Below are 12,008 nucleotides of genomic sequence, written 5' to 3'. Positions count from 1 at the left end.
AGAAAGGAGGGTTTGGAGGATTCCCACACTCTCCGCACTACAGGAGTCCCTTTCCGAGCTCTCCTGTCTAGAGGGCGGTTTTCTCGAACCTTTTCTCCCAACGGGACTGGAAACTGCAGCACAGACGGGCCCCCGGGGGCAGGGCTGAGATGAAGGCTGAATAAAGTGACGGGATTCTCTTCACAGCCTCCGCGTCACAGGGGCCCTTTTTCTTGGCTTCCGGGCCGGAGTGTTAGGCTTTCCTATCAGAGTTTCACCTGCGCAGTTTCCTGATTCGGGGTCAAAGCAAGACGATACAGAAGAAAGTTTACCAGGAAGCTCCCCACTGTTACACGGGGTGTTTTTCAAATTTTGACTTTTCATGCCAATCTGCTCTCTATCATCCACTTTCCAGAGTTTTTCCTTAAGTAGTTGCTTTTTGTATTTCTACTTAGTCCAGCATTCTAAAGCCAGCCTCCAAGACTGTTTTAAAGCTAAAATCGTCTTGCTGATCCTCGAATGGAAAGGAAATATGTCCTCGCTCCCCACCCCCAAGATTACTTTCCAGGAGGCCAAGGCTGAGGGACTCTGGACAAGTCACTTAACATCTCTGGGTTTTCCTTTGCTTATCTCTATAATGAGTGTGTTGGGTTAAGTAAGGGATCCACCCCTGCCCCCCTCCCCCCCCCACACACACACACCCAGTTCGGACTCCTCAGTGTGGCTCAGTGGTTGAGGGTTAACCTATGAACCAGGAGGTCGAGGTTCGATTCCTGATTCCCAGTTAGGGCACTTGCCGGGGTTATAGGCTCAGTCCCCAGGAAGGGGTGTGCAGGAGGCAGTTGATCAATGATTCTCTCTCACCACTGATGTTTCTATCTTTCTCCCTTTCCCTTCCTCTCTGAAATCAATAAAAAAAAAAAAAGACTCCAGTTCAACCTAGTAACATTTAAATTGTACATACCTGATGCAGCCATCACATTCCTTCTCACACACATTCACCAAGAAACATGTATGACATTCAGAGCAGCACTGTTGAAAATAGCAAAAACCATAAAACAACCCAAAGGTCCATTCACAGGAGGTTGGGTAAATAAATTAAATTGCCGAATACTATATGGCAGTGGAAACGAGTGAACTAAGGCTACACACCTCAATATAGATGCTTTTCATGTAATTCATGTTGCATGAGAAAAGCAAGTGACAGAAAATTATACACAATATTATTCTACTTATGTAAAAGGCAAAACCAGGTAAAATTAAGCAATAATGTACTTAAGGGTGCATACTGGTACATATGTGGAAAAAATAAAAAAAGAACATGTTATTGATTGACACAAAGTTGAATAGTGGGGAAGTCTAGCAAGGACTTCCAGAGGGGCTCATGGGGCTTCAAAAGAACTAATTTTCTACTTCTTAAGCTGGGTGGCTGGTGCTTAAATGTCCATTTTATTATTACCTTTAAATTTTATACATTAGGAATAGCTATATATAAATATATATATATATATTTCACAAGTTGAACAAAATATTCAAGAATTTTCCCAAGCCCTGACCAGTTTGGCTCAGTGGATAGAGCGTCGGCCTGCGGACTCAAGGGTCCCAGGTTCGATTCCGGTCAAGGGCATGTACCTTGGTTGCGGGCACATCCCCAGTGGGGAGTGTGTAGGAGGCAGCTGATCCATGTTTCTCTCTCATCGATGTTTCTGACTCTCTATCCCTCTCCCTTCCTCTCTGTAAAAAAACAATAAAATATATTTAAAAAAAAAAGAATTTGCCCAAGATCTCCTCCTCTTATGGAAGAGGCAATGAGTTCTCAGAGGGGGGCTGTCACACCGCAAGGAAGAAGAGGATGAGAGAGTGGGGGAAAGAGCAGTTAAGGCCCTGACCAGAGCACGGCTGAGGGTGGATATTTCTGAATTCGTCGCCTGCTGTGTACATGCACACAAACATTCACATACCTGACAGAAAATACTCTTCCAATGTGCGCATAGATATGGGTGCGGTTCCCAAATAGTCCGCTAGAGTCCGCCAAGGCACCAGTTTTTCGTCGCCTACAGGAACCAGGCCTCACTTCTCACCTGCGCTAGCGCACTTCCGGATCTTCCCAGCAGGGGGCGCCAGTGGCCGAAGAAAGACCAGAGTGGGCGTGGTGCCTACATTCGCCAGTGCCCTCATGAACTCGGCGGCCGCGCACTGGTCCACCCAGTTCTCCCTGCCGCTCAAAGATGGGGTTCTCGAGCTAAGGAAAGGCACAGCAGCTGTAGACGTGACTCTGCGGCGCCTCCTGCAGCTTTGCCTTCAAGCTTGGATCTTGCTGTGCCCCCTCTGTATATAAAGTAAAGCATCTAGGTTTTTGGAGCCTAGATATATGTATCTAGGCATAGCATTTTGCAAATTTTACATGAACACACACCAATAAACCATAAACACATTGCTAGGGCTCTTTCCAGAGGAGAGGATCTGAAGTTTAAGCTTCAGTAATTTCAGGTAAATCCACCTCTGATCATACACATGCATATTTTTTTGCTGTCTGTCTTCTGCTAGAATGTAAGTTCCAAGAAGGCAAGATTTTTATCTAAACTGTTAGCTCCTGCAGTCTCCTTGGTTCCTAACACTGGGAAGCTTTGCAACTATTTGTTGAAGGAACCAGTTGAAGCTGGTACCGTTTTCCTGGTCGATATGACAATGGCCTGGCCTGGGGCTTGATGAGTGGATGGCATCAGAATGACGTCACAGAAACCTCAAAGCAGTGACTGTGACACCCATGTTAAGGCTGAGAATGCGGAGAGCCAGGGCAGTGCAGCATGTGACCGATCGGAAGGGACACAGGGCCTAGAACCTACATCTGCCATCCTTTGCCCCCTCTTGGCCCCAGCCACCACCCTCCCACCACCCCATCCCCCTATCCCTGTCCCCAGCCACCCCTTGCACAAGGCCCTGATGCAACCCTCTACCGGCCCTGGGTGCCCCTCTTGTGAGCAGCTCTGGGAAAAAGATTTTGCAAGAGCTGGGGCAGGAAGCTCCAGCCAGGGCGGTCCTGGGAAGATAAGGGCGCCCCCGCCCCTTGCGCGCCTCCAGGCCTTCTGGTTTCCTCTCTTCCCTTCCTTTCCCTTTCCCGGAAAGAGGCGCCCAGACCTGGCCTGCCTGTGACTCACCACCTTTCCCTCTGGCAGCCAGACTGGGATCCCAGGCCCTCCTGTCGCTGGACAGGCTTGCTGTGTGTGACACTGGGCAGCCAGACCTCTCTCGCCAGCAGTTTCTGGAACTCAGTAAGAACAGCTGGCATGAAGACAGGTTCTACCTCTGAGCCTTAGTCTCAGGAGGCAAAGTGTGGGGGGCTCCTGGAGTATCCCCCCTCCCATTAAGCCAATTTTGAGGTCTGGGTGACTCAGATTGGCAAGTGTAAGGTTGGCGGGGGGAGGGGGGGTAGGCATCCAGAGGTCAGGGCCTGGTGGTCTCTCAGCCTCTAGGGCAAAAGCAGACATGTCCACAGTTTGGTTAGTCTCTACCTGGTTCAAGACCTGTGCCCAGCTGTGTGACCTGTCCTCCCAGAACCAGGTCACGCAGGACCTGCCCCAGGACCTCTTGGAGATTGAGATCCTGGGCCATTTCCATCTTTTAAGGCTCTAGTAAGCTTTTTGAAATTGAGAAATGCCAAATCAAACGGTGGATTGCAAAAATTGTGATATGTATTGTGTCCTGGCTTTCCCAGTTGATGCATTTAAAACAAAAAATATATATATAATGACCAGGTATGATTTCAATTGGGAAATACGATGAAAAAGGCTAAATTGGATGTCCTGAGGGAACATGAAGGCTCTCATAGGCCTGGTTTGGACCAGCCTGATTTCTGGAAAAGCCCTCCAAGTCAGTGAGGGCCCCAGGATGGCCTTGGGTGGGTCACTTCACCTCTCTGATGTCTCCCTGTTTTCATCTGAAAGTAGGACTAGCAATGGGTCCACACACCTGACAGGGCTGATAAGACAAAACCCCCTTAGGAAAGACTCAAACCATTTTACACCCGCATCCACTAAGGTCCATCCCAGTGCTGAACTTTAATACACAGCGGTCCAGCGGACCCTGGAGGCTGAGGTTCCGAGCCCATTTTCCAGGTGAGATAACAGAGGCCCGTACAGGTGTCATGAGGAGCGTTCAGGGCTCAGCAGAGGCGTGGTCTACAGGCCTTGCTACTGAAATACTAGCCTATTACATAGTAACACTGCCCCCATACAGCTGCGAGGATTAAATAAATCAATTTTAAAAAGGAGCTTAGTAGTCCTAGCTGGTTTGGCGGCAGACAGAAGGGTCCCGGGTTCGATTCCAGTCAAGGGCACATGCCAGGTTTGGGGCTCCGTCCCCAGGAGGGGGGCCTGTAGGCGGCAGCAATGATTCTCTCTCATCATTGATGTGTGTGTGTGTGTCTCTCTCTCCCTCCCCCTTCCTCTCTGAAATCAATAAAAATATTTATTTTGTAAAAAGAGCTTAGTATAGTCCCTGGCACATCATACGTGCTCTGTGTTTGTTAAAACAAAAAAAGAGAAAACTTCAGGTCTTGGGCCCACTGCCCTAGAGAGGCGAAGTCCAATGTTGGAGAAACTTTGTCTCGGTGTTTCTCGCCGCGCCCCATCAGGAGGGATTAAGGAGTTAATGATTTCCCAAGCAGGGGCAGAAAGGAGCATTCTCTCTCTCTCTCTCTCTCTCTGTCTGTCACACACACACACACACACACACACACACACACACACACACACACACACACTCACACACACACACACACTCACACACACACAGTCACACACACACCCAGGAGGCCTCTGTCCCCCTCGCACCCTCCCCCTGCGAAGCCGGGAGCCTCTTATGCAAGCCGCCGGCGCCCGCCCGTTCCCAGGCCGGGCTGCAGCTGCGGGCGGAGGGGCAGGGCGGGGGCGGCGCTGTTTGTCTAGCGTGGCCGTGCCAAAGGCGGCGGGCCCCAGACAGCCAGGCGCCTCCGTACACCTGGGGATGCTCAGGTTAAATAGCTCCGCATTCCTCGGGCCCAGCTGATGGAAACGCTCCCAGGCCGCCGCGGAGCCGGCCTCCAGATGGGCTGGGCCCGGGCCAAAGGGGAAAAGAGGGAAACGTGGAAGCCAGAGTGTGCCTGCGCGGTGGGGGCGTGGGGGGGGGGCGGGCCCCCGCCGCAGCCCCGTGCTCCCCTGGATCCAGGCCCTGCCGGGTAGGAGTGCACGCGGGGGACACGCCCCCGCCCCGGTGGGTGGGCTTGCAGGCGGGGGCGGGGGGGGGGCCCACACACGGGAGGGAGTGGGTGCGCACGTGCACCTCTGAGGACACTCCAAGGACACCAGGCGACAATTAGTAATAATTTATAACTAGCAGACACTGCGGGCTAAGTGCTCTACCTCATTTTTTCTCTACAACTTTATGAAGTTAATGCTGTAAAACAGCAGCGGGGTGGGGAGTGGATGGGGCGTAGCAAAGGACTTAATTTACCTCCAATTACTGTGTCCTTTGATAAAGTTCCTGAGGTGCTTGGGGAAGGGCTGGTACCTGGCTTTTTTAATTTGTCAATCACAGTTGATACAATATTAGTTTCAGGTGTACAACATGGTGATTAGACAAGGGGTGGTACCTGCCTTCATGTTAGTGCTCACGAGACGATCAGCTTTTATTTATTTGGTGTTCATCCCCTCTGAACCTCTATTTCTGTTGTAAACCTGGGATCAGAACCCTGCTTTTAGCCCCCACAAGAAATGCTCTAGGTAAAGGGTTGACCTTAGAGGCAGGCTCGTGGTAGTAGGTGCTATTTCTTTTACTCCGTTTTTATTTACTAACACAGTGTATTAACAGTCTTTAGCTTCTCTGGGACAAGTGTTTTGCCCCTTTGAGGACTCGGTTTCTCCCTGTGTAACACATGGGAGCTGACCTGGTAGGGGATATGGCGTTGGTGTCCCCCGGGCCTAACAATTGCCAGGGAAGTTGGCACTTGAACTTTTCAGGAAGGATTTGCCTGAAGACAGCAGCCCCCACCTCCACCCCAGACCAGCAGAGACCCAGGAATGCCAGCCCATCTACAGAACAATTACACACTTAGGAACCCAGTGTGGTCCTGCAGCCCCCAGACACACAAACTCATCCATCACACCAGACCCATGCAGAGATGCCCACAATGCACTTAGGCAGAACACACAAGCCCCAACAGCTGGAGGTTGCACACTTATCTGCAGAACACATGTGCTCACATTTGCCCTTCGGCACACACCCCAGGCCTGTACACCAACAGAGGGCCCAGCCCCACCGGGGAACTACCAGTTCATGCATGTCACACACTCTTAGGCACTCCCCCGTGACTACAAACTCCACACACGTGTCCAGGCTGATAGGCCCTTGCCAATGACACCTTTTTCCTGCTCAGGAGCTGGGGACTGACTCACCCACTCCCCAGAGCCCACACAGGAGCCCTGGGGGAGAGAGGAGGCTCCTGTGAACGGCTGGCACAGCCAGGCCAGGGTGAGGGGGCCGGCTCCGGACCCAGAGCAGGTGGCCCTGCAGCTGTGCCGAGGCTGGCCCTGCCAACTTGCTCACCCACTTGGACAAGCCTAGAGCCCCCGGGGCAGCCTGCTGGGACCCAAGATTAGGCGGCCCATTGGGGCGGCACCTCCTACTGGGGAATGGGGCAATGGAAGTCCTGCCTCAGACACGCTGGGGCTCCGGGTAAGTCCCTTTCCTCTGGATCTCACTTCCTCCATCGTGGCAAATGTGCAGGTGGGCCCAGTGACCTGATTCTCCAACTTGAATCCTTCTCAACCCAGAGGGGGCCTGGGCAGGTTGATCTGCATTATAACAACCTCCCCAGGTGACCCCGCTTTGAGAAAGCCTAGAGTATTTAACTTTATGACAACAGGGAACAGGAAAATGACCAGAGATGGGGGAAAGAATACTTTGAAGACACCGGAAACACAGTTCAGGTCGGTGAAAGGGACAGGCCAGATGTGGCCTTCCAGTCCCCCACCTCCCAGCGCCAGCTGCGAAAGGGGTCAGGGGCCACCCCCCCACCCCGGCCCCTCCCCTCAATCCAAGAACACTGCAACTTTACCATCATCATCTAAAGTATTTGTTTAATAACAACAGAAAAAAAAAACCCACAGAACTATTGTAAAACAATATTCTCAGTCGGTGATCATTGTAATATACAATACAAAGCAATAATTTCCTCAGAAATCTGAGAAGCACCAAACGTGACCATTTTTTAAAATGTCTGCTTTTCAAAAAATAGAAACACACGGGGGGACACTCCCCCAAGTCTCTGGTGGCTGAGGGGTGTGGAGGGAAGGTCGGCCCGTCCTGTCCGTCCCCCATCCCTGGGCTGGATCCACAGGAGCCCGAAGGCCGCCGATCGCGAGCTGTCTTGCTCCTCCCCAGCTGCGCCAGGCGCTCGGGAGGGCCAGAGAGCGCTCATCCTCTCGCCCCCTGGAGGGCTGGGGTCGGCGGGGTCTGCAGCACGCGCCTCAGCGACACAAGATGCGGTCGTCCGCCGGGACACACGCCGCCTGTGGAACGGAGAGAGAAGAGGTGAGACGGGCGGGCCGGAGGGGACGAGGCTGCAAGCCGCCCCTTCCCCAGGAGACACGAGGAAGGAGCGCTTCGTCCTAGGTCCTCGGGAGCCCTCACGGAGCCAGGGACCCGAAAGGATAGGGTCGCCGTAGGGTCCAGTCCCCCCCCCCTCCCTCCCTCCCTCCCCGGGACTCAGTTTCCCCATCTGTAGAAAGAAAACGATCTCGTGTTCCAACTTGGACCCCTCACCTCGGCAGCCAGGGCGCTGATCTCGCCGTTGAGGGTGCTGAGCGGAGCCCGAGCGGGCAGCCCCCGGGCCCCGGGGGTCCCGACTTGAGATTCCGAGTTCAGCTCTAACTCCAGGTCCCAGATGTAGTCGATGACGTGCTGGAGGATCTCCACCCTGCTCACCTTGCGGTTCTGGGGCAGGGTGGGCACCAGCTCCTTGAGGCGCGAGTAGCAGCCGTTCATGTCGTACAGCAGCACGTTGACCTGCTGCTCGTCCAGCAGGGCGGGCAGGCGCGCGCCGGGGCAGCGGGAGATGGCCACGCTCTGCTCGGACAGGCAGCGCACCACCTCGCCCGCCGTCTTGCCGGCCTTCAGGGCGCAGCTGGGGCCCGCGGCAGCCGCGGCGTTGCCACTGGCGACCTTCATGATTCTGGCGTCGGGGTAAGAGAGGAGGCGGGGGCTGCGCGTGCGGAAGGAGACTCGGGCGCTGAGGAGACGGCTGGAGAAGGCACGCTCCGAACCCCGCGGCCGGATCCTTATAAAGACGCCGCGTCCCCGCCCCGAGGGGCGGGCGCAGACGTTCAAAAGCAGCCAATGAGAGGCCCGGAGGTGTGGCCTCCAGCGCCCTTGGGCCCCGCCTCCCGCTCTACTATTGCACTCTGGAGGGCGTGGAAAGGGGACCCCGAACCTCAAGAAGAGAGAGAGAGTGGGAAGGCTCGGGACAGGGTGGCTAGTGGAGGCGAGGGCTACCTGGGAACCTCGGGGAGGAGGCAAGGAGGCTAAGTCGATATTGCCGGTAACAAAAAGACCATGAATCCGTTTTCCCGGGCTCGTTTTCTCACCTCTCCAGCTCCATTTTACAGATGAGAGAAACTGAGGCCTGGATGAAGCAGCGGCTGGCTCTGGGTCGCCCAGAGAGCCTGGGCTTCTGGATCCTATTGGAAGACGACCTCTGGGACCCTGATCTCCCGAATATTTGGTCCGAAATTAAAGCGGGCCCTCCTTTTAACGCTCTGAACTGGGGCTCGTCTCTCTTTCCCAATTGCCAGGGAATGTGGTTAATGTCCTGGGACCAGGGGGACTTACCCAGGCCCCTCGGGTGGGCGCACTTAATTTTTTTGAAAGTCTTCCCCTAGGACTGGGGGCTGGGCCTCTGGGACCTGAACTAGATAGATGGCTCCCAGAGTGGGCACGCTGCATCCTAATTCTACTCGGAATTTGCAACCCCCTGCGAAAATTCCCTACATCTGCATCAACTAGTGATTTTAAAATTTTTCTCCCTTTTTCGGATGTTTCCCCCCCAAAAAAAGATTTCGGATCAGGTTCTCCCACAGCGCGGCAGCTGCAGAGCTCGAGTCCCCCCTCTCCTCCCCGCCTCCCCCCGCCGGGCTTCCCGGGCTGGTCTGTGTCAGCGTCTGAACAAGAGGCTCAGACCGTTAGACGCCAGGCCCGTGACGTCACCCATTCATAAAACCTGGACGGGCTGTCAGGCTGGCGCCGCGCGGGCGGTCGCCATGGAGACGGCAAACCCGGCTCCCCGCGCTACTCGGGGCCCCGCCAGTCACCTGCGGACCTCCGGCAGGAGGCCTGGGAATGTGCTCCGCACGGGCGCGGTCGCCAGGCAAGGGTCACCTTACCTCCCCGCCCCACACCTGGAATCTCCCCACCAGGCCCACAGCTTGGGCCGCTTGGGAGGTTTCTTCACCGCCTCCTCCCCATCTCCAGTTCCCCTGACTGCCTGGGGAAAGGGGCCCGAGTTCCATTCCAACTCTGCTGCTGGGTGAATTGAGTTGTGTCTCAGGCCCTCTGAGCCATACTATCTGCCTGGTATTTTGATGATAATCACACAGGTGACGATTTATTGCGTTCTTACTTCCTGCCAGGCAGGCACTGTGTGAAGAGTTTGCCTTTATCATCTTCTGTAATCCTTGCTACAACTCCAAAGAGAGGAGCTGTTTGGTTTCTTTATACAAAGGAGGAAACTGAGGCTCAAAAAGCCTCCCAGGAGCCACACCGTTGTAATGGCTGCATTATTAATAACAAGGGCACTTCATTGTAATGCAGTCCCTTCCAGTCTGCCTCCAGAGCCCTAGATAGGCCAGAGCTGTGGAAACCGCATAGCTACCCAAAGCCACACAGCGTTAGGAGGGCTAAAATTCATCGCTCAAACAGTAGAGTGATATTATCCACCCCGCGTCCCCCAACAATGAATTCACTGGGTGTCAGCAGGTTTCCTTTTTCTACAGAAGTTTGGAGAAGGGGGTCAATAAACCAGCCCACCTCCTCCACACGAGGAAACCAGGAAAACTGATCAAGGAGACCAGCTTCAAAGGAGAGACATCATCAATTAATTAGCTGGACTCCCCATCCTCTTATGACACCCCGCAAGCTCTCCCAACTCCCTAGGCTTGTTTTGCAATCCTCTAATGATTGGAGAGAACATTTTGCTGTGCAGAAGAATTGCTAAAGAATTGCAAGGACAATGACCAACGAGAGAGGAAATTAGAATATTAATTCACTATGGAGTGGTTATTAATTGATCTAGCAATTCTTTTTGATGGTATCAATTCCAGACACACACACACACACACACACACACACACACACAAGCACAAAGATGTCTGCTCAGCCCTGGCTGGTGTGGCTCAGTTGGTTGGGCATCATCTGTGCACCAGGAGGTTGCCGGTTGGATTCCGGGTCAAGGGCATATGCCCGGGTTGTGGACTCGATCCCTGATAGGGCGAGTGCTGGAGGCAGCTGATCCATGTTGCATTCTCACTTCCATGCTTTTCTCTCCCTCTCAGTGCCTCTCTCTCTAAAAATCAATAAACTATTGTTTTTTAAAAAGAATGAGACATTCCTTTAAAAAAATGTCTTCCCAAAGACGTTCGTTGAGGTGCTATTTATAAGGGGGGAGTTAAAATAACCTAAATACCCAGCAACAGTGGTATTATTATATAAGGATGAATGGAACCTCAGTGCTGTGGACTGGCCCTACAGCAGGGGAAGTTTGGTTCTGAGAGATAACTAGATGCTGTCGGTAGAGGAAGCAAGAGTTAGATAGACTGGGGGTTAAGGTAGGACCTCTTGTGAAAAAGCAAACATACTGCGCCTAAGTACATGTGTATCTGGAAATGAATTTAAAATGAGAGGAAATTATGCTGTGGAAAATTTCAAACACAATACTGTGTGCTTTCTCCCAGATGAAGTTCTAAAACAACTAATGTATGATGAAAGAAATCAGAATGGGGGTTGCCTCTGGGAGTGGAGGGTGGGAGTTGCCAGGCAAGGGGTGTGAGGGAACTTTCTGGAGTGATGGAAATGTTCCCTATCATGATGAGGTGTGCATTACACAATGTAAGAATTAGTCAAAACACACTGAATTACATACCGTAGTTTTGTGCATTTCACTGTATTTCAGTAGCACCTCAATAAAAAATGTTAGAAAGGGAAAAAAAAGGATACCGTATTTTCCGGCGTATAAGACGACTGGGCGAATAGAAGATTTTCCTGGGTTAAAAAGTCGTCTTATACGCCGGAAAATACGGTAAATACCAAATTACTAATGTTACCACTGTGAAGAGGAGTGAGGGGAAGGAGAACAATGTGAAATTAGGATTTCACTTTTATCTTCACATAGGTATAATGATTTTTTTTTTTCTTAAGCAGTCTTATTGAAGTACTAGAGGCCTGGTGCATGAAATTTGTGCACGGGGTGGGGGAAGGTGCCTTCAGCCTGGCCTGCACCCTCTCGCAATTCGGGACCCCCCTGCAGAATCGGGCCTAAACCAGCAGTTGGACATCCCTCTCACAATCTGGGATGGCTGGCTCCTAACCGCTCACCTGCCTTCCTGACTGATCGCCCCTAACCTCTCTGCCTGCCTGCCTAATCGCCCCTAACTGCTTGCCTGCCTGCCTGACTGCCCCTAACTGCTCACCTGCCTGCCTGATTGGCCCTAACCACTCTGCCTGCCTGCCTGATTGCCCCTAACCACCTCTGCCTTGGCCCCCACCACGGCAGCTTCATTGGGGAGGACATCCGGAATGACGTCTGAAAGGTCATTAGGCTATCTGGTCTAATTAGCATATTACTCTTTTATTATTATAGATAATTGACATACACAAAGTGTATATATTTGAAGTGTATGACTTCATAAGTTTCTCTCTCTCGCTTACTCATGAACCATTGCCACAATCAAGACAATTAACATATACTTAATCAACCCTAGAAGTTTTCTTTTGCCCTTCGT

General features: G+C 52.5%; 1 protein-coding gene across 1 annotated transcript; it reads right to left on the bottom strand.

Annotated features, from left to right (window-relative positions):
* Positions 1–7,074: 7,074 nt before the first annotated feature.
* ID1 (inhibitor of DNA binding 1) lies at positions 7,075–8,289 on the bottom strand. Its single transcript, XM_079785314.1, has 2 exons — positions 7,780–8,289; positions 7,075–7,526 (listed from the first exon to the last, which is right to left on the bottom strand). The coding sequence occupies exons 1-2, from the start codon at positions 8,182–8,184 to the stop codon at positions 7,485–7,487; spliced, it is 447 nt and encodes a 148-aa protein (XP_079641440.1). The 5' UTR covers positions 8,185–8,289; the 3' UTR covers positions 7,075–7,484.
* Between the last annotated feature and the right edge of the window lie 3,719 nt (positions 8,290–12,008).

This window comes from Cnephaeus nilssonii, assembly GCF_951640355.1.
Source record: "Cnephaeus nilssonii genome assembly, chromosome: 11".
NCBI classification, from domain to species: domain Eukaryota; kingdom Metazoa; phylum Chordata; class Mammalia; order Chiroptera; family Vespertilionidae; genus Cnephaeus; species Cnephaeus nilssonii.
The sequence above is the reverse complement of the archived record's forward strand: the minus strand, read 5'-3'. Positions and strand labels throughout refer to the sequence as shown.

Excerpts from the sequence above, each read along its gene's own strand:
- ID1 (XM_079785314.1), bottom strand. The coding sequence starts at position 8,184 with ATGAAGGTCGCCAGTGGCAACGCCGCGGCTGCCGCGGGCCCCAGCTGC. Across the intron at positions 7,527-7,779 it reads TCAGCGCCCTGGCTGCCGAG|GCGGCGTGTGTCCCGGCGGA; the intron begins GTGAGGGGTCCA and ends TCCGTTCCACAG.